Source organism: Pogona vitticeps, chromosome 12 (genome assembly GCF_051106095.1).
Source record: "Pogona vitticeps strain Pit_001003342236 chromosome 12, PviZW2.1, whole genome shotgun sequence".
NCBI classification, from domain to species: Eukaryota; Metazoa; Chordata; class Lepidosauria; order Squamata; family Agamidae; genus Pogona; species Pogona vitticeps.
Window position 1 is genome coordinate 1,536,318 of NC_135794.1, and position 21,284 is coordinate 1,557,601.

The 21,284-nt window shown below is 39.3% G+C and overlaps 1 protein-coding gene across 3 annotated transcripts in view; it reads left to right on the top strand.

The window, feature by feature from the left end:
- VPS13C (vacuolar protein sorting 13 homolog C) overlaps window positions 1-21,284 on the top strand; it is a 73,472-nt gene that overhangs the window by 17,002 nt on the left and 35,186 nt on the right. For all 3 annotated transcript variants that reach the window (XM_020784754.3, XM_020784755.3, XM_020784756.3), the window contains 33 exons: window positions 499-605; window positions 1,077-1,248; window positions 1,616-1,678; window positions 3,327-3,465; window positions 3,878-3,972; window positions 4,531-4,673; window positions 4,877-5,069; window positions 5,194-5,308; window positions 5,898-6,034; window positions 7,194-7,317; window positions 7,883-8,000; window positions 8,719-8,848; window positions 9,047-9,125; window positions 9,381-9,523; window positions 10,482-10,635; window positions 10,906-10,982; window positions 11,129-11,188; window positions 11,303-11,462; window positions 11,568-11,684; window positions 12,672-12,775; window positions 13,285-13,452; window positions 14,293-14,597; window positions 14,705-14,852; window positions 15,425-15,533; window positions 16,096-16,217; window positions 16,914-17,070; window positions 17,703-17,782; window positions 18,369-18,428; window positions 18,678-18,834; window positions 19,560-19,676; window positions 20,076-20,179; window positions 20,411-20,578; window positions 20,872-21,176. In XM_020784754.3, the coding sequence (XP_020640413.3) occupies window positions 499-605; window positions 1,077-1,248; window positions 1,616-1,678; window positions 3,327-3,465; window positions 3,878-3,972; window positions 4,531-4,673; window positions 4,877-5,069; window positions 5,194-5,308; window positions 5,898-6,034; window positions 7,194-7,317; window positions 7,883-8,000; window positions 8,719-8,848; window positions 9,047-9,125; window positions 9,381-9,523; window positions 10,482-10,635; window positions 10,906-10,982; window positions 11,129-11,188; window positions 11,303-11,462; window positions 11,568-11,684; window positions 12,672-12,775; window positions 13,285-13,452; window positions 14,293-14,597; window positions 14,705-14,852; window positions 15,425-15,533; window positions 16,096-16,217; window positions 16,914-17,070; window positions 17,703-17,782; window positions 18,369-18,428; window positions 18,678-18,834; window positions 19,560-19,676; window positions 20,076-20,179; window positions 20,411-20,578; window positions 20,872-21,176 (4,430 nt within the window). The remainder of the gene's footprint in view (window positions 1-498; window positions 606-1,076; window positions 1,249-1,615; window positions 1,679-3,326; window positions 3,466-3,877; window positions 3,973-4,530; window positions 4,674-4,876; window positions 5,070-5,193; window positions 5,309-5,897; window positions 6,035-7,193; window positions 7,318-7,882; window positions 8,001-8,718; window positions 8,849-9,046; window positions 9,126-9,380; window positions 9,524-10,481; window positions 10,636-10,905; window positions 10,983-11,128; window positions 11,189-11,302; window positions 11,463-11,567; window positions 11,685-12,671; window positions 12,776-13,284; window positions 13,453-14,292; window positions 14,598-14,704; window positions 14,853-15,424; window positions 15,534-16,095; window positions 16,218-16,913; window positions 17,071-17,702; window positions 17,783-18,368; window positions 18,429-18,677; window positions 18,835-19,559; window positions 19,677-20,075; window positions 20,180-20,410; window positions 20,579-20,871; window positions 21,177-21,284) is intronic.

Consider the following 21,284-nt stretch of genomic DNA (forward strand, 5'->3'; position numbering starts at 1 on the left):
ATCATGCATTCATATTTCTGGAGAAAATAAAGGTTTGTTCCTGCTTTCCTGAGGATTTTTGGTGTGTTTCTTACAGTTAGTTTGAGGGGATTGTCAAATTTTGGTCAAAGCAGCTAAATTTGTTTTGTATTCTTAGGGTACATTTTGAATCTAAGGTTTGGCTGTTGAAACACAGCTGCTGTGATCTGAACAGAACTTGGGAAGGTTTGGGAGTTTGCTTTGGAGTACAGCTTTCAGGGTGGATTCTTAGTCTGAGGCAAGAAACTTCTAGGGCCCAGGGCCGGAGACAAACATCGGTGGCGGCGGCCATTTTTTGCTCATCCCGGTGGTGAACTTCCTGGGTATGTTTGGCTGGTTGTGATTGTTGGCATTGTGTCAAACAGAATAGATAGACTTCTTTTTGCATAGCAGGGCATTACTTGTTTTCTTTAAGTGTATGACTGAAGCCCCGTGATTCTCTAGTGAGGAAGAATACTTTGTCCCACTTCTTCTGTTCAGTACCTTAGTATGATTGACCTTCTGGAGTCCATAGATTACATGGTTCGAAATGCCCCGTACAGGAAGTACAGACCAGACGTACCTCTGCATAAGCATGCCAAACAATGGTAAGTTAGAAACTTCCTTTAATTATCTTTTTCCTGGTCAAGAAACAGTTTAACAGTGCACAATGATTCTGTTTAGGCAGGGGATTCTTAAACAGCAATCCTGTACACAATATGAGTGCTCACCATTTCATATGTGGCGGTCAAAATCCTGTTGCATAGTTATGTCTGCAGAAGGCAAGCAGCGTAAGTTGCAAACAACATCTTGCTGGTGATCCCAAGTGATGTCCCACTGAATGTCATCAGGAAGTTTCTTAACTAAGAAACAGGATCAGGCTAACATAATGTATGATGAGCTTGGCAAAGTACATTTAATGATGATCCTTCCTCTTCTCTTGTTTTTTTTTTTTGTTACATTGCCGATCTTTTACCTGCTCTTGTGCTATGTTATTATTGCATGTTTAAAAGTTTCTCACGTATTTCTCAATTGCACAAAAGAAAGGAGGGAAAAATAACTTGTCTTCATTCTTGCAGGTGGAAATACGTGGGGAATAGTATTCTTGAGGTTCACATAAGACGATATACCCACATGTGGTCATGGAGTAACATAAGACACCACAGGCAGCTTCTGAAAAGTTACAAAAATATTTACAAGAGTAAGCTGACACAAACCAAAATATCAGAAGAAACTCAGAAACAAATACAGGTACTTGTAGGAGTGTGTGTTTTAAAATTGGATTTGCAAATATGGAGCTTGTGAAATGTAAATGCAGAACAGAAAATGAAAACACAGTGGCTTGCCAGGTATTTAGCAGAGGCCCCCTTGGCAAAAAGAAATGAATACTGTTTGATTTCTTTTTATAACCCTTTAACTCTGTTTAAAATTCTGTACATCTTGGCTGTGAAATGGTAAAATCCTGAGCCAGTTGGATCCGTCCACCTGGCATGACTCATAGTAAATTGATGGCATGACTTCTGTCGTTCACAGCAAGTGAAGAGATTTAGTAGAATAAAGTTTGAGAAGATACTTGGATGTTACACTAAGGCTAATTTCTTGTTTTTTTTTCCTATAGGATTTAGAGAAAGCCCTGGATGTCTTCAATATTGTTTTAGGAAGGCAGCAAGCACAAACTGAGGTAGGTTCTGTTACTTCTCTATTGGGTCCTTTTAAGCAGAAAGGCAGGGTAAAAATATTTTACATAAATAAGTTAAATAAATATTGGTTTCATAAACACAGATTGATAAAATATTTAGATCTTCTGGACTCTAGAAGTGAAGAAATTGTTAAGATGAATGCATTAGTCAGTTTTATTTATTTATTTATTTATTTATTTATTTATTTATTTATTTATTTATTTATTTATTTTTGATAAATGTTTGTTCATTTTTAGACGTTTGTGTGGTGTTATTCAATATAAATTAGCTGCTCAGAATGCTCGCATAGACCAGATGGGCAGGATACAAATCAAATCAAATCAAATCAAATCAAATCAAATCAAATCAATCAATCAATCAATCAATCAATCAATCAATCAATCAATCAATCAATCAATCAATCAATCAATCAATCAATCAATCAATAAAATATTTCTAGACCATCTTAAAATGGCAGCAGAAAAAGAGAGGACACTTAAAAGCAGCAATCTATAAAGGTATTAATAGCACAGAAACTCAGGTTTAGACAAATTTTGTGAGTTTTTGTTTTTTTGTTTATTTGCAAATAATCTAGTTCGAATCAGTGTTGCTGTCTAGTTTATTTCTTACATATACTCTGCCTTCTTGGGGCACAACCTTCATAATGTGGCTTACAGAATAAGAAAACCAAAAATACAAATTTCCAAGTTTTCCAAGCTTTAGCATCAAGAGCAAGAAATGCAACAGTCAGGGTTGAAATAATTTGACTTGGCCAGTAATCAAACATACCCTGTTTCCCCGAAAATAAGACAGGATCTTATATTAATTTTTGCTCCAAAAAACACATTAGGGTTTATTTTCAGGGGATGTTTTATTTTTTTTCATGTACCATAATCTACGTTTATTCAAATACAGTCATATCATCTTATTCTGATTGCTGCACAATGGTGGAGGGCGGGGTTTAAATATAAATAAAATATAAATAAAATAAATAAATATAAATATAAATATAAATAAAATAAATAAATAATAATAATAATAATAAAATAAATAATAATTAACTGGGGCTTATTTTGGGGATGGGCCTTATATTACGAGCATCCTGAGAAATGATACTAGGGTTTATTTTCAGGTTAGGTCTTATTTTTGGAGAAATTGTGTGTTTGTGCAGTGGATGATTTTTTTAAAGTTTGAAGGATTATGGTAAATCATTCACCCTGGTGTCCGGCTACAGTGGTTTTATGTATTTCTATAGCAGTTTCAGGAAAAGTGGAAATGAGTACATATCAGCACAGCTAGCATTGCTCCATGAAGCATACAGTATTTGTACAGCTTCCTAATTGTTGGCAGCACCTATTAGATACAGTCCTTTGTCCTTCTTTCCCTTCTGTTATGAAAAATATCCAGAGCCTTTTGGAAACTTTTTAAAGCATAAGAACAGGAAAGGAAGTACATTTATATGAAAATTTTAAAAATATACTAAAAAGCTGTTGCCATGTCATTATCTAGTTCATCCTTCATTCAAGAACTTTCATGTTCAATTTTTTCACTAGAAATGATCCCCAGGGCATCTATTCTTTTACTAAAGTTGTGGGCTGTGCAGCTACAGGATCTCTAGTCATCGTTTGCATGCATTTTTCCTTTTTGTAGGTTATAAGGTCAGGACAAAAGCTATTGAGAAAGAAATCCGCTGATGCAGAGAAAAAAGGTGGTGGTTGGTTTAGTGGACTCTGGGGAAGGAGGGAATCTAAGAAAAAAGAAGATGAGGAAGAACCATCCGTTCCTGAAAGTAGGTTGAACTCCAGGGGTAGTTGGGTGGAAAACTAGATTTTTATTCTTGGCGTGAATGGTTAGCATAGTTTTTGGTCTGGCTGAGTACAATCTTTTTTTAAGTTTTCTTGGATTTGGGATCATTGTTCTCATATAATTCCTGTGATGAAATAATACCAAGTTCATCCATAATAAAGGCGAGAAATGCTTCATATTCTGGAGAGTATTTCAAAGTTTTTATGGCAGCGGCTGGACTCGATCCATAGTGTCCCTTCTGGCTCTGTAGTTCTAAGATGATGATGATGATAATGGCACAAGAGATGTTAGTAGTATCTTTAAGTGTTGTAAGGAATTGCAAAAAAAAAAAAAAGTAGCATTGTAAAAGCAGCTGAAACAAGTGGCTGGTGACAATATCTTTAACTGTTGTTTAGCTATTGATGACCTCATGACCCCAGAAGAGAAGGCAAAGCTTTTCACTGCCATCGGTTACAGTGAAAGTTCTCACAACCTCACTTTACCCAAGAAGGTATTTGTGCTTTTGAATAAAAATACATGTATTGCAGAAAACAGGTGGGAGGGAACCCTGTGTTCTGCTAGTTAAAGTTTTTCCACACTAGATGAGACTTAATATGGGAGAGGCTTCATGCTCCTAAAGTTGTTAGGATGTGTTTGTTGGCATCTGTTAAGTATTTCTTTGCCTTCCCTTTGTGGCGCATCAAAGGCCTTAAACACCGGTTTACAGCATGGTTCAATCCACTGGGTGCTCTTCTTGTAGACGGTTCTGTAAGAATAAAACCCAGATGGCATGCAAGGACACCTTGATACTTAGTGAAGCTCTGGACACCTTACCTTGTGCCATGTATGTTGGGAGGGTTTGCCTAGGGTTGTAGTCTCTAAACATTTCTGTCTTGTAATACAGTTTGTCAGGCATTTGGAGAAATTTGGGGGGGGGGAAGTAATCAGTATGTAAATATTTAGTTCTAAAGTTAATGAAGCTGTGGAGTTCAGCATGGCTTTATAGGTATTGCATTAAACAGCTGTAGGATGTGTGAATAACTCGTCAATGTTTTTTGTCTCCTGTTAGTACGTTGCCCATGTGGTGTCCTTGAAACTGTTGAGCACATCTTTTACAATTAAAGAAGACAAGAATGTTCCTGACATTCTTAAAATCCAGATAATTGATCTAAGCACTAAAATATCTCAGAGACCAGGAGCACAAGCACTTAAGTAAGTGCTTTATATCCCAGATGTCGTCTGTTTCATATTGATTCATTATTTTTTCTAAATTGATTTCTTGGGCAGGATTTACATGCAAGGTGAAAGTTCTGGTACAACAAGCAGCCTTGTTTGCCCTCTGCCCCCACTTCATGTTGTATAGCTTTTTCTCATGAAATGCCTCCCTCACCTTCTAAACCTTTTTTTTTTAACAGGGTGGAGGCAAAGCTTGAGCATTGGTATGTAACAGGTTTGAGACAACAGAACATTGTCCCTTCCCTTGTGGCTTCTATTGGGGATAATAGGTCGTCTTTGCTCGACATAGAATATGAGATTAATCCAGAAGACAGCAGTGCTGATCAGAGCCTCTTTGTTCAGTCACAGCCTGTGGAAATGATCTACGATGCGGTGAGTAGATGCAGGGTTTAGTAAGAAATGGTGGTTAATGATCTTCTTTCGATAATGCCTTTTAAAAAAATCTTCATGTATTTGTAATTCCCTAAGAAAAATCAAGCAAATCTTCCCTTTTCAGAGAACAATAAATGCCATAGTGGAATTCTTCCAGACCAACAAAGGCATGGATCTTGAGCGCTTAACCACAGCCACTCTGTCAAAGTTAGAGGAAATTAAAGAGAGAACTGCTACAGGTACCTTTTAGAATCCCTCTGGTTTGCTCATCTGATGAATCTTCTGGTTTATTTAATTTATTTAAAATATTTTTACCCCACCTTTCTCCTTAAAAGGGTCCAAGATGGGTTACACAATTAAGAGACAATAGTTAAAGCTAATAATAGTGAGTGTACAAATACTGAAAAGGATCAAACAAATACCATAGTAAAAAAACATAAGCAGCATCAAAACACATTCAGAGCCATAAAGTCCTGCTTTGAATATGGATGCCAGGTGGCCATTAGCACTCACTCTTTCCATCCTGTATGGGATTTTGTTTCACAGTTGAGTGTCTTTTTCATTGAAGAAAAATGTTCCTTCGCTGCAGAAATATTGGCTCGAGACAGACATGAAGATTGGCCTTAATGTAAGCCTTTCTGGTCTGTTTCTTTGACTGCACCAGCGCAGGCGACAGCCTTTGTAGACTTTTGTACACGAGGTGTTGGTTTCCTGTGTTGCAGAAGATGTTCAGGGGGAAATAGGGTTGGCTTACCTATCTTTGGGTCACATTTCGTTATGCTGACGTAGCCAATGGGAAATGGTTTTCTATTTTGTCTTCTTTTGTAGGACTGACCCATATTATTGAAACTCGAAAAGTCCTTGACCTGAGGATTAACCTGAAGCCCTCCTACCTTCTGGTTCCACAGACAGGTTTCCACCGTGAGAAGTCTAGCATTCTTATTCTGGACTTTGGTACTTTCCAGGTACACAATCCTGCAGTTCCTAAGGATCAGATTTGAAAAGAACCCCTGATTGAAAGAGCTTTAACATAGAAGGATCCCCTTGTGCTCCTCATGTCATCTAAACAAATCCCTTGGAAGGCCTGTGGCTTCTGCACTGCCTGTTTCTTCACTAACAAGGTCGTGGGAGACACATGTGCTTGCTAGCCTTTCCCTTGTTCAAGGTGCACTGAAACCTACTGGCACTTTTTCATAAGGTCCACATTTTACCTGCTCCTTTCTCACAGCCTGCATCAGGCAGAGAACAGCAGTGGCCCATGCGCCTGATAAAGGTTTTGGGGCTTCCAAGACTATCCTTGCCCTCTGGAGCAAATGTTCCTGGTGGGAAAGGCTCCTGCTGGACTCAGTGGGAGGATTTTTCTAACCTCATGATTAAGTGGGGTATGTTAGCAGGGACGTGAGGTCATAGCTGTTGTGGGGAAGGTGAACAGTCCCCTCTCTGAGTTCTGCAACTTCCCCTATACGTGTCTTCTATGTGACAACTAAGCTTGAGAAGGCCTTCTGTTGATAGGCTTCTACAAACTTCATTGGTGCAGTGTGTACATCTGTGATCTTGCGCACTGCTAGCACCATGGCCCCTGTATAAATGATGATGAAGATATGTGGCCACTGAGATTAAAACATTTTCTCCATTCTTGGACTACGGCATGCATTCTGTCTGCCCATCATCTTTCTTATTGTTGCTGTATTGTGACTTGGAAACAGGTACCTTTTGGACTAACATGAGAGTAACCTAGCTTTTGAAAAATAGTAACATATCATCTTAAAAAGAAGTGTTGAATGTTTTCTGCTTTGTCATTGGTGTGCAAAACTGATAAATATAAGAACAATCAAATAGAAAGCCTCTGATTTTAATGGGAAACAGTTGATATAACTTTTTTTAAAAGTTCTACTAATTTTTATAGGTGTTATTTGCAGTATTAGAGTTGACAACTCTCAAAACCTTTGTTACTGGTTTTAACGCTATAGCTTTAATACAGCAAGTATAAGAAGGATATTTAAATAAAAGGCTTCTGTAAGTCAACCGCTTGCCAGTTTAACTTGTTAACTATGAAGGATAAAAACCTGTGGCAATAAAATGACTTATGCATTCTAAACAATAATGGCAATTTTTATTCAACAGTTGAATAGCATTGATCAAGGCAATCACACCACTTCAAGTACTTCACTGGAAGAAATCATGGATAAAGCCTATGACAAGTTTGATGTAGAAATCAAGAATGTACAGTTACTGTTTGGCAGACCAGGTATGGAAGCTGTCACCAAAAAGCATACATTAAAACAGTGTTCTTGAGTGCTGGCTGATAGATGGCACTGAAAGCAATACTTTAAAAGTTAGTTGCTAAGAAAAATAATTTTTTTGTTTTACTATGTCCCAGAATCTCCAGTCATTGTTCTTCCTTGTTGAGGGATTTTGAGAGATGTATTTAAACCTTCATTTTTCCAGTTTCTGAGGAAACTGTTTTGAAAATGTACAGAATAAACATTGAAAGTGTCCCCAAACCTGGAGACTGTAATGCCTGGGTAGGGGCTGTTGGTTATTGTGAAAGAACACTCCAAGAACACTACATAGTTCAGATCCTACAAAGTTTCATGTCACCATTTGTTCTTGGGACTTCTGAAGAATAACTTATGATGTTACAACAGCTCATTTGGTTGATAGTAAAATATAGTGTTGACATTTCATCAGTGGCATTGATCCAGCTGTTGTTCTCTCTGTGGTGGTTCTGCATTGTTTAAAATGTATTTTCTACATAGCTTAACTCAATGCCCTTTATCACCTGTGTGATGTATGAATTATTTTTCCCTCAGGAGAAGACTGGAAAAGAGCAAGGTCTGAGCACTCATCCACTCTGCATGTGCTGCGACCCATGGATATCCATATACAACTGGCCAAGTCTATGGTGGAGAAGGAGGTCAGGATGCCCAAGTAAGTAATGGGTCAGGGGACCAGAAAGATCAATGAAAGAGTGACTATGTGAACTTTCAGCAGCATTCTGCTTGTGCTCTGCCTCTAAACCATGTGTGCTTGAAAAGAAATATTTCAGGATATTTGCTGTTCTGAAGACATGGGAGTATTTTGTTAGACTTTATGTAATAATATACTTTGTTTATGCTGTAGAGTCTGCTTCTTAAAACAACCAATGTCAGCATCATCTACTGTCTTGTAGGATGGGACAGCGTGTAATCTTACCATAGATGAGCAGCTGGTGGGCGTTATACTTTAAACTTGGATGCTATTTCTAATTGCATTCAGAGATCTGGAATGTGTGTGTGTAGACATTGGTGGTGGGCAGTTTGAGGAGTCTGGCCTGAACCTTTTTTTGTTTCTTTTAGCATTCCTGAGGTGTTTCTCAAAAGCAGGAATCTCAAAATTTGACCCAGAATTACACTTAGGCCATTTTCTGAGGTTAACTAGATTCTTTGCTTGTGTTTCTTCCAGCCAGTGTCTGTGCCACCTTATTTAAACCCAGGGTTTCCTATCATTTCCTCCCATCTGTTTAAAAACAAAGTTTCAGCACCTTCATTCATCCTGTAGATTTCACTTCTGTATCAGATCTGCAAAGCAGTTATCAGTGAGTTAGTTCTTTCATGTGCCTGATAGATGAAATGAAACACTTCTCGTGCCATTCCTTTTCTATTTCTAGGTTCAAAGTGTCAGGAGAGCTTCCTTTGGTTCATTTGGGAATTTCTGATCAGAAGATCAAAGCTGTCTTGGAACTAATTGATAGCATTCCACTTCCACAGAAATCAGTGGTTTCAGCTTCAGGTGGAAAAGTAAATATATCCTATTTATTTATGGGAGATAAATAGTACACACAGAACACATTGCCGATCCTGAGATGGCTTGATTTTCAGTTAAAAACAGTATCTTGGGGGAACGTGCAGTGTATGCTTGCTAGTTTAGAGCATTTGAGAGAAACAATGGACAATGCGAATTGAAACTTTGCTTTTGTGTTTTGCATTGTGTTCTAGGCACCTGCCATTCCTGTGGTTACAGATGCCAGAAAAGATTTACTTGGTGCCTCAATATTGCTGGAGGGTGTAGGATCAGGTAAGGAGAGAGAGAGAGAGAAAAAAAGAAAAGAAATACATATTAATTATGGTTGGTGAATCTAAGGGCCATACTTTTCCCCTGTTGATCTCATATGTAATATGATGGAACAGGTCAGCGTAGAAAATGGGTTAATAAAGAAAATGAAAAGACCTTGGTGTTGATGGAGTTTTAATAAAATGGTTAAAGAGAGTCAGTTCAGCATGGAGATAATATTTTTATACTTGTGCTATCTGAATATTTTTTACTCCTTAGAATCTGATGATGAGTTTTTTGATGCTGATGAGTTTACCCGTTCAGGGGAACTGACTTCTACTAAAGTGAAGGAGTTAAAGTCTAAAGTTGGGGCTGGAGATGAAGAGCTCACAGATCTTCAGCTGAAATTTGAAATTAGGGAGGTGAGTATGGTTTGTAAGTTCTGTCTCCCTCTTGAAAGAACTAGTCAAATGAGAAAGCTTAGCAATATATTCCTGAAACAAAGGTGTTTCTGGAGTTTGAGTTGCAGAGAATATTTTTTTCTTAGTTTTCTTTTTCCAGCTGACAAGGTTAAACTGGACAGGGAAAATAGGAATCTTTTTCTGCTCATAATGTATTTTGATACAGAACAGAGTCCTGCTGAGAAAGGTAGGAACAAATTGCCGGAGGTGTGCATGATCTTTGGCTTGCAGTGATGCAAGCTGGAGATGGCCTTGTTGAATGCAATAGGACCTTTGCTTGCTCAAGGAGCTGGGAGGCAATGAATGACCCCTTGCACAGATCCTAGAGAAAAACAGCCAGGTGCCCCATAGGCTGTTGTGTAGTCTTAAAAAGGAAGAGGTTTCTATTCATGGTGTTTAAAGATTGCACGTGATCAGGTAATACCGATGTACTCAGAACAGTCTTTATGCTTGCGTGCCATTGAAGTTCTGGATCAAACATGTGATGCATTGGAAGCAATGCAGTCTCCCTCAATATTCTGTTCCTACTCTTTTATTTTTAAATGGTATTTTCAGAACTTGAGTATTTGGGAAGTAGTTTGTAAATATTGTAACTAGAATAGTTTGCCAACTTTATTGAATGTATCATTAGTTCTTTAGTGCCGTACGATAGCTCTCTACTGGAGTAGTAGCATTTGGGTCTTCGTCCTGTCACTGTTGCTTAAAGTTAAAGGTAAACACCTTAAGTGTCCCCAGTTTAGCTGAGTCATTCATCTCTTCTGTGGCTTCCTGGAGGAAATAGTATCTTTTCTGAGGCGGTGCCTTCCAGTGGCTACTCCTATGAGCAGGATTTACCTCTTCAGGATGTTGGAAGTACAGAGAGTCAATAGTGGTTTTGAAAAAAGTCTTTGGAACTTATTTGAGGCCCTTATTTATTTAGGTGGTTTTGGAGCTGACCAAACAACTGCAGAGAGAAGAAACAATTATTGTGTTCAATGTAAAGCAGCTTGGAATGGAAGCAACTATTAGAACGTATGACTTGAGAGCAGTATCATATTTGAAGAAAATTAGCTTGGATTATCATGAAATTCAAGGTAACTAAACCGGTAAAGTAATGGAGGTTATGTATGAGTCAATACTCTTTTTCTCAGTCTTTTCTGTTTGTGTATGAATTACTATTTCAAATGCATCTTGTCTTTTTGGCAGAAGTTACTATGTTCATTTAATAATCCTGTGATGTATATACAGATTGTTCCCCCCCCCAAAAAAAGGTTCAATGTGAAAATCTTTTCTTTTGAAGATAACCAATTTTTTTTAAAAAAAACCCTGCTCTAAATGTCATCCCACATTATTTCTTTCTGTAGGCAAAAGACAGAAACTTCCTTTAATTAGCTCTTCAGATAATCCCGGATTAGATCTCTTGAAAGTAGAATATACAAAGGTAAATGCTTTTAAAATTGTTTGAATAATTTTGATCTAGTAGCTAACTTTTAAAGTAGTATAAAATAATACATTTCAATATTTACGGATGTGTTCATTTTGATATAGTTTCTTACATGTTACATCTGGAGTTTTTTCCCCCCTCAGGCCAATAAAAATGGTCCAAAATTTCAGACGGATTTTGACAACACTGAACAAGCAGTTCAGGTAAACGAAAGCTAAGATTTCCATTCTTGTTTTTTAAAGAGAGATTCTCACCATTTAGGAGGTGGCTTGCAATTTTTGACCATTTCACGTGTGATTCTCCCAACTTTTTTATAGGTGGTTTTCTCATCGTTAAATCTGATGCTGCACACACAGGCCCTTCTTTCAACTGTTAATTACTTCACGGCTGTCATCCCCACAGAAAGCCAGCCTGCAAAAGATACAGGACCATCACAGGCACAAGAGAAACAGAGTAAAGAGACTGGCGTGAAGAAAGGTGTTTTTTCTACTTCTCTGTATCATTTCCCATCTCCCGTTGCTTCGTTGTGTGCCTTTGTCCCTTTCAGTATGATATATTCATGATTAAAATTCTTCTTAACAGTGATTAAATCCTGCAAAGACAAGGATGTGTTTGGTTTCAAACTGTTTGCCAAGTTGGACGCATTCTGTTTAAAGGTTTGCGACGAGAAGAACAATATTGCTGACATCAAAATTCAAGGTAATGGGCAGACGTTTGGGCCATTCAATTCATGCAATGTGGTCCAAGCCTTCAAAGACGATATCCGTATTTCAGGCCAGCTAAATGGCAGAGGTTGATGATTAAGCTTAAATATGCAAAATTAAATGGGCAATTTGAAGAGTTTGAAGTGAAGGAAGGAAACCTGCCTGAGTTTAAGGATCACAAATGGAGCAAATGTACAGTGGATTTGAACTGAAGCCTCATGCTGGGTCCTTGGGTCTTTTTAAGGAGAAAAATATTTTAAATAAATAATAATTAATATGCTTTCTAAAGGATACTTTGATCTTGGTGATTGGCAAGTTTCATGGGGAGGAATTTCTGTTGTTAGGAGACAGAGGTCGAACAGGCCTCCTCTGTCTACCCTTCCATCTTTGGTGCTTGAATAATATTCTAGAAAGCACACTGAGGCATCTGATCAAGGCAGAGCTGTCAGAAACAGTCTACAAAATGTACAGAAACTTAATTTTTTGGAGAGGGAAGCAACTAGAAATCCCATGGACAACAGCACATTTAAGTGGCAGGGGCATTATAGAAATCAGATTTTATAAAGATGCCAAGAACAATAGATACAGAAGAATTGAGGAAAAGTGACGATCTTACAGGTGTGTTGAGCCAAGCCATTACTTTGGGTTGTGCAACAAAACCAGAGATAATCCTAGACTGTTAATGTCATGTCTTTTGCTAGGGCTACCGTTGCATCACTTTATAGCCACTGAGATGTAATGGCTTCAGGAGTATTCTCAAGGACATATGCCATTACCCGTAGCACTCTTGACTTTACAAATATTTGTTGAAAGCTACATGCAAAGCTAGAAGGAAGCAATCTTTTTAGAGTGTTTGGTCAGTTGTTTTGGTGAATGGTTTGTCACGTTCTTAACATTCAAAACAGTCTCAACCCTTCAGTTGCTTGGTGCTTTTGTGTTTATATGCAATATGAAATCAATTTTGCCAATTCTGCTTTTTTAGGTCTCAATTCATCTCTGTTTCTTCAGCCCTGTCAAACCACTCTCTTTGCACGACTGAAAGACATAATTGTTACAGATGTTGATACAAGAACAATTCATAAAAAGGTATTAAAACTGCATAAGATATAAAAAATTTGCATAGTTGTTAGCCATGAGGAATCATTTTCTGCTCTTTGTACTCCATTGTTAAATGGAGAAGAGAAAAAACTTTTCGGCAAAAAGTAACGGCTTTTTTCTGCTCTTGCTAATTGAACACAAAAAGTAAAAGCTGTTAAAGCTTCTTTCTCTCTGTGGGTTCAGTTGTATCAGATGATCTAGACAATGTGACCCAAACCCCATGTGGCTGGATGTGATGGGTGTCTTCATAGGGTTAAGTAAATTAGCCCCTTCTTTGAAAATATCGTTTAAGGAAAGTCCAGCCTCTAAACTAGATTGAATAAGATGATGTAACTCAAAACTGAGTCACTATTTTTTATTTAAGAGCACACTGAGCTTCCGACGTTCATCCTTAGAAATGCAGATGGACTCTACATTGTAAACCGTGTAGAAGGTCTTAGGCATCTGTATGGTGATTTGGAAAGAGAAAACGACATGCACACTTCTCTTCCTTTTAGGCTGTTTCTATAGTAGGTGATGAAGTCTTCAGCTTTAACTTGACGTTGTATCCAGAGGCTACAGAGGGAGAAGCCTATGCAGACATGTCCAAAGTAGATGGGACAGTCTCTCTCAAAGTGGGCTGCATTCAGATCATATATCTACATAAATTCCTCATGTCACTCCTGGTAAGGCTGTAAATAAATAATTTTTTGCTTATACTATCGTGTTGTGGTGGTAAGAAGTCCAAGGAGGGTCCCTTGGGTGTGAAAACAAATGAGAATACTGTCTTAATTAATTGCAAATTACTGCTGATAAAAGCCAGTGTGATTCTTCAGTTGGATTTTTGAGCACTGAAATGTGACAGTATGGGTGTTTTTGAAAACAATTGCAATACTAGCTAACTTGCTTGGGAACCGTTTTGTATAACTTTCTGGGGAACTCATGGGTTTCCCTGCATTTAAAATGATGTATAAAATAGCTCCTTCATACTTGCTAGAACAGGTCTAATGCAGTCTCATTGTAGAGCGACAGAGAAAGTTTGATGTTACTTCTCTGTCTATTTCTGTTATCAGAATATCAGCTCAGTGGTTTGGTATTCCAAAGCTGCCCCCATTTATTTATGTTTGTAAATCTACGTATTATGGTTTTCTCTTTGGCAAAAATTGAAGTTAAATGCTAGAAACACCCTTTTTCCTGACTAGTTGCCTATAGAAAGAGTGTAAGATCCATTTGCCATGCTTCTGGGTACCCCCCCCCCTTCTTAGAATTACTGTTGCTGCACTGTCTTTATTTCTAAGGCCAGAACTGCACATTCACTGGAGATCTCAGGATGAGAACCTAGAATCTCTGTTGCAACTCCTCTGATTGTGTTGTGTTTTGCTAGGAACACTTTTAAATAAATATGCCGATGCAATTTAGTTCCTTTTGGGGATACAAGGCAGCAGGATCCACGTTTTCTCAGCAGGTAAATCCCACCGGAGAAATGAAACGCCGGTCTTTTCCTCCCAACTCTCATTGTGCTGCAGAGTTTTCTGAACAACTTTCAAACGGCCACAGAGGCCTTGAGTGCTGCAACAGTGGAGGCTGCAGAGAAGGCTGCAACAAGCATGAGAGATTTGGCTCAGAGGAGCTTCCGCCTTTCCATGGACATTCACCTTAAGGCCCCCGTTATCCTCATCCCTCAGTCTTCTGTGTCTTCTAATGCCATAGTAATAGACCTCGGATTGATCAGGGTGCAGAACAAATTCAGTTTGGTCCTGGAAAAGGACTGTCCGCTGCCCCCGGTCATGGATAAAATGGACGTGCAGTTGACACAGCTCAAGCTGTCGAGGTAAGATAGACTTTCCGACTTCCAGATGAACCGGAACAGTCAGAAGTGGGTTTTGTGATGGTTCAAGATGTTGCACGTAAGGCTCAGGGTATTCATTTTTTACTTAGGACAATCTTGAAGCCCGGTTTTTCACAGCCCGACGTACAAATCCTGCATCCCATTAATATCAATCTCTCTGTGAATCGCAACTTGGCTGCATCATGGTACCACAAAATACCTGTTCTGGAAATCCAAGGGCACCTTGATACAATGAATGTAAGCCAATTTGTTTGAAAGGCATGGTGTTGTGCAGTGGTTTCTATTATGGCAAAGCTCTTTGGACAACGTTAGGCATAAGGGCTGTGACGGAGAAGGGTTAATCGATCGTGGACGCAGCTTTGGAAAGATATGTTCGTACTTGGGTGGGGGACCCCTAGGTCCTAGGGGCTAGGAAGGAATCCTGTGTGAAACTTTGGAGAGCTGCTGCCTATCCACAATGGAGAGTAGTGGACTAGATAGAGCAAGGGTCTGACTCCATGTGAGGCAGCTTCCCGTGTTCCGACCTATCCTGTGTTGGCTAGAATAGAAACAGGAAGATAGTGACGTCTGATCATCATGAGTGGGACAGGCTGGCCTGGTTTCTCTTTTGAAGCGTTATTGGAAAAGCATAGTACCTGGGAATTGGGAGGCCCATAGCTATGCCACTGTGGATTCAGAATGGAATCCTGAGCCCCTCCTGAAAATGGGGCTCCTACATGGCTGTTAGGGTAGCTCAGTACCATCCGTCTTAGAGAGGCTGACACTAGCTTTTGGGCAGCAGACATCTGATTTTATATTCTTATTTTTAGGTTATCCTAAGTCAAGAGGACTTGAGCGTTCTACTTAAGGTAGTGACGGAAAACCTTGCCGAAGCAGACAAAAATCTAAGTGACACCAAACCAAAGGCACAAATCGAAGGTATGAAATGGGTATCTGTTCAGTCTTCAAAGTAAAATACACTTCTGCATGGGTTTGTCCTTTTTTTAAACTAGGTCTTGGTTAGCTTTAATAGCTCAGGCCTTGGAGAAGAGGCCAAGCTGGTCTTTCAGTCTTCTGTGCCTCAGGGTTCATTTCAGCTGTGACCATTTGCCTTTTTTTTGATCTGTTTCAGCAGCAGCAAAAATATTGCAGAAGAGAAGTTACTTAACCAAGTACTTTTGCTTTTTTCTTTCCCTTTGTGATTAAAATCAGTAGCTAAAACTGCTGCTTTATCCTTATTCAGCCTTTCAATTTAACCTGAATAGACCTAGAAATAAGTAGAGGGGGTACTTGATGCCCCTCTTTGAGAAAACTTGTCGTTTTGAATTGTTTTTCTTGTAGGAGAATATACGTTGAAAATTATTTTTCATGATGAGTAGGCTTCCTCTTGGTGCATATTGCAAGCATAATTTGTTGCATTTGGTACAGAATTGTGTGTGTGTGTTTGCAAATGAACTCAAGTCATGTGCGTTCATTCCAAAGGAATCTTGTCTGCTTTTAGAATTATCAGGCAAAACAAAAGAGGGGCCAGCAGGAGGTCAAAAAGAAACTCCAGTGACTGCATCCAGGGATGACTTGAAAGAAGATATTACCAACATGCTCCTTAATTTTGAAATAAAAAAGGTGCGTCGGTCAGTCACTGCAAACTGAATGATTTATTCTCTCTCTTAGAAAATGTTACATGGACCATCAGCTTAAAAGGATCTGTGTGCTCTGTAAATGTCTTGGGTTTTTATTATCAGTGTAAAACATGCCACTTTCAATGCTGTTAAGAATAAAATATAAAGAATAGGACTTGATTCAGATAAAACATGAAATCCTATTGCATGTATGAGCCATGACAAACTTTGGGGTCTCTTATCCCCTGTTCTCTTTTTTGCATTTGTGGGGTGAAAATCAACAGCTTTTGCTCTTAAACAAAACAGTGTTCGCTTGATGACAGCACATGGACAAATTCTGATCCAAACATGAGGATCAAGTGGTCCTTTCGGATCTCCGCTTGTCCTCAAACCACTCAATATCTCAAACTAAACTTTGCCTGAATTCAGATGTCTCTGAAAACTGGTTTGTTTTAAAGTGGAAGTAAGAGCAATTCAGAAAGCTTCTGTTTTTGTAGATAAATGTCTGTCTTTTCATAGTCTCTTTCCTGTCATGTAGTAAAGTCATATGGTTTGCAGGCAGAGCATAATGATAGATTCAGTGGAGATTGCTGTACAGTATATTGGAAGATGTTAAAGAGTTTTGTGGGGTTTTTTTTTGCTTCTTATATGCATTATTATGCAACTTCAAAAATATAGTCTGTATTTTTTTTTCTTTTAGGTTGCAATAACATTAATGAAACAAGTAGAAAAACAAAGTTTCCCATTACATCAGTTAACAATGTTACAGCTTGGAGGTGAAAGCAAAATTAAAACACATGATATGATTGCTACAGTGTACCTTAAAAAAATTGACATGGAGTGCCTTGAATTCACTGGTAAGTCCTGTTTCACTTCCCATTTGAAAAATAATCAAATTAGATGATGCCATTTTGTGGCAACTTTAAGCTGTAGTTCCAGTTTTTGTATCTGCTATGTAGAACTTCTAGTGTGAGGTGATTTCATTTGGGCATTGAGAACAGAGTCATCCTTTCACCCTAGTTGCAGTAACACCTGCTAAGGTATACTAATGTTTGGCCTGATCCAGTTTGGTCCATCCACTTTATTGCTGGCAGTAGCTCTCCAGAGTTTATGCCAGGGGACTTTCTGAGCCCTACTCAGAAAAGCCAAGCAACTATGTGTCCATAGAAACGGTTGCCTCTCTGGAGTAGAGTTAACAGAAACAGAATACTGTGACTCTTGTGGGTGAAAATAAGGTCAAACTTTTAGCTGTTGTGACAACTAATTCTTACATTTTCCAAAGAAAGACTTTGTAACTGTATAATATTGGAAACAAGTATTTTTGCATTTCTTTGTTCAGGCTAGAGTATCAAACTCGTTAAACTTCTTTACTTGTTGGCGTGTTCTGAATTTTCTAAATTTTATAAACTGTTCTCTGGAGTAACATTGCAACACTGAAGAATGACAACGTGTTAAAGAGTTTTGTAAAAAAAATGTTTTTCATCCACAGATTCCAACAGGGATCCACTGAGTATTATTAGTTCATCAGATGAATCTGGAGAGCATCTCTTAACCATGGAATACATAAAGGTTATTTATATGTGTGTGTGTGTATGTTTTAAAGATCACTGGGAAAATTTAAAAGTCAGTCTGTGTTTGAGGTCATAAGGCCGTTGTGTCTTGTGTTCAGTACGTGGAAAAATCAACGTGAAAACATCAAATAGGATTAACTCAGTTGAAAATCATCACCTAGTAGTGGTAAGATTCAGATCTCTACAGGAACTGTATCTGTTCGTGATGGTGATACATATTTCTGTATTTTGGCAGGCCTTTGGGCTTGTTGTAATCTGAAACAGAAGATCTGGGTGTCTGGGAGAGAGAGAAAAAGGGTATGGGAAGGAAAAGACGAAATCTGATTTTTCCTGAGGGTAGCAGACACCCTTAATTTCAATACTTTGGCTTCTCTTTATGTTTCCTCTGGCACTGGAAACCCAGTGGTTCAGAGCTCAGCCATCTCTAGGGCTCCTCTTGTGCAGGATGGCTTGTTTTTTCTGTTTGTCCAAATAGCTTTGAGGCAGATCTAAATGTTAAGCGCAGAGCACCTTCCACCTAAGCGCACGTGTGACCTGATGTTGCTTCAGCTGTGTAGTAATTCAAATCCTGTTTCTTTGCTTAGGCTGATGCAGATGGACCACACTTTCAAACAATTTACAAAAATACCAAACAGTTCTTAAATGTAAGTAGTGAACTATGTCTCTGAGTTAGCTCCATTGGAGCAACCCACCCACCCCCATGAACTTTGATTAAATTAATGCTTTATTGGATTGAGTTACTGCTTTGAGAGATGGAGGCAAAGTTTAATTTATCATAGATTTGTCATAGACATAGATAAATTGTAGGCAATTTCTTCTAATAGGAAGATCTAAAAACATGCCTTAAAGTGAGAAGCTAAAAGATTCATGGCAACACACCATCTCTTTTCTAGGTATCATTTTCTTCATTAGATCTGTTACTACACACAGATGCCTTACTTTCCATCATGAATTTTTTCACGTATGCCTCCAGTGGTCTGACAGCCGCTGCACACGAGCCTGATGCCAAGCTGCTCTCAGAGGAACCCAGAACTGTTCTCACCAAATCAGGTAGTTTAGTGTGTAATTTTTTTTTTTTTTTACTTTTACCAATTCCTTCGCAGCATTTAGCAATGAAATTATTTGAGGAAGGGGGCCAGGTAAGTTCAAAGGTGCAGACACTACAAACCCTGGAAGGAATAGCAGGGCCAGTGATTCCTCTACTCCAAAGGAGTGAACGGTTGAGAACAGCCATGAGGGGATGGTGCAGGAGAAGCAGCAACGAGGACTAGTGTGGACGGGACACACGGAGGTGAATAAGCTGGTCTGCTTTCCAGATCACAGGCGGGCCCTGGTATCTTTAAAGCCCGATTCTTCATTACCATGTCCTAAATCCAGTGTGATGCTGGTGGTCATGTTAGGATTTTTGGATCCTCGCCGCTTGCAATCCTGAGAGCTGTCCAAAGGGTTTTTGCAGCCTTCCAGAACATGTTTTTGGGGTGTGCAAGTGGGGGGAGGGTTGTGCCCTGCGTGATCTTACATGGATTCTCTATTCAGCACAGCCAGGATGTGGAGCGAGGATCTGACCTGCTTGGCCTTCTGATGTTAAACCACACCATTCTGGTCAGGAAATGTAAGATTTTCAACAGTTGAGGTTAAAGGTACTGAATCCATTGCGTGGGATGGTTAGGGGAAGGACAAAACGGAGGCATGCAGGTTGGACTCCTATTCTCAGCTAGAAGAAAACGTGATGTCTTATGTCAAGTGACTGATAACTATAGGCTACTCTTCCACAGCATGTAGTGCTGCTGCCCATGAGGATGTGTTTGACTTGAAGCTCACTGCCCGCTTGAATGCCTTCAACATTTTGGTCTGTGATCAGAAGAAGAACATTGCTGATATGCGTATACAAGGTGTGTGAATTTTAAAAGGGTGTGATAGGCTAAGGAGTGTAAGCAGCTCTGAGCATTTTGAGAGAGGTGGGAGTAAAATGCCTCCTTAAATAGAGGCTACCTGACGATGAACATAATCAGTTAAATTTCCATGGCGAATTCAGCACACTTAAGTAAGCAAGCTTATGGCTTGCTTTATTGTATTGATATCTATGTGGTGCCTTTCTGGAGCAAACAGGGAGTGGCTGATGCAGGTGATCTCTCGGCAAACTCCCACTGTGTCTTCATGACCAACTTCTACAGTTGCTGAGTTTTAATGTTACCCATAATGTGACAGCTAAGCAAGAAATGCAGTATAGCTGAACCACTACTTTCTGCACGAAAGCTGAATTTCCCCCCTTCACTTTTCCTCCTATTCAGGTATGGAGGCCTCTATTTTTACAATGCCAAAACAGACAGAAGTTTTTGCCAGGCTTCGGGACTTCATAGTAACAAATGTTGACCCCGAGACAGTTCATAAAAAGGTAAATGCCTGAAGTGGGGTTGGTGGGCCATAGCTATGGGCTGTGTGTGCTTCATGGACAAGTTTAAGGTAGTGAATTAAAAGAAAAAGCAGTGGTGGTCCTTGGATAAACCTATACCTTTAAGATAATAGGCCTGAGGGAAGGGGCTTTTCATTTTACAGACATCTGGGAGCTGGAAAAAGCAGAGTAAAATGTAACAGAACCTGACAGTGATGAATATGACTTTTGCAGGCTGTCTCCATAGTGGGAGACGAAGTCTTCCGGTTTACACTGTCCCTTTATCCAGATGCGACAGCGGGAGAAGCATATACGGACATGTCCAAGGTAGACGGTAGAATGTCGTTGAAAGTAGGCTGCATTCAGATTGTTTATCTGCACAAATTCTTCATGTCACTACTGGTAAGAAGTGGTTCTGTTTCTCATACGAGCTGCATTTGAATTTCGGAATGTTACTTAAAAACACCGAGGATTTGCCGCAGCAGAAATAGCGTCAGGGCTGGAGGGAGAGGGGGAGGTTCCCTGAACAGCGTAAGCATCAAGCCCCCACCTGTTTGGTCCTGAACGTGGGTCACGCTTTGAATTCCAGCCTGAAAGTTGCTTGGATAAATGCAAGCTGATCGTTTGATTCTGTTTGGATTGGTGTCGATTTAGGGTGCTACCTGTTGTGTCGCGCAACTGTGCTTCCTTCCTAGGACTTCCTGAATCACTTCCAAACTGCCAAGGAAGCCTTGAGTGCTGCCACGGCTCAGGCGGCAGAAATGGCTGCTTCCAGCATGAAGGATTTTGCTAAAAAGAGTGTTCGCTTTTCACTGGACATCGACCTGAAGGCTCCAGTTATAGTAGTTCCTCAGTCGTCCGTGTCTTGCAATGTATTGGTAGCAGATCTTGGCTTAATCAGAGTTCAGAATGAATTTAGCCTGGTCCCCGGAGAAGAATCCTCTAATCCTCCAGTGATTGACAAAATGGATATACAGCTAACTCATTTAAAGATCTCAAGGTATTAGCTTTCCCCCTTGAGGTTAATCCCTGATCTTCAGAAAAACAATGATACAAATGGCAGTAATTTTTATTTCTTCTTTTTTTTCTGGTGTGCTGTAGGACTCCA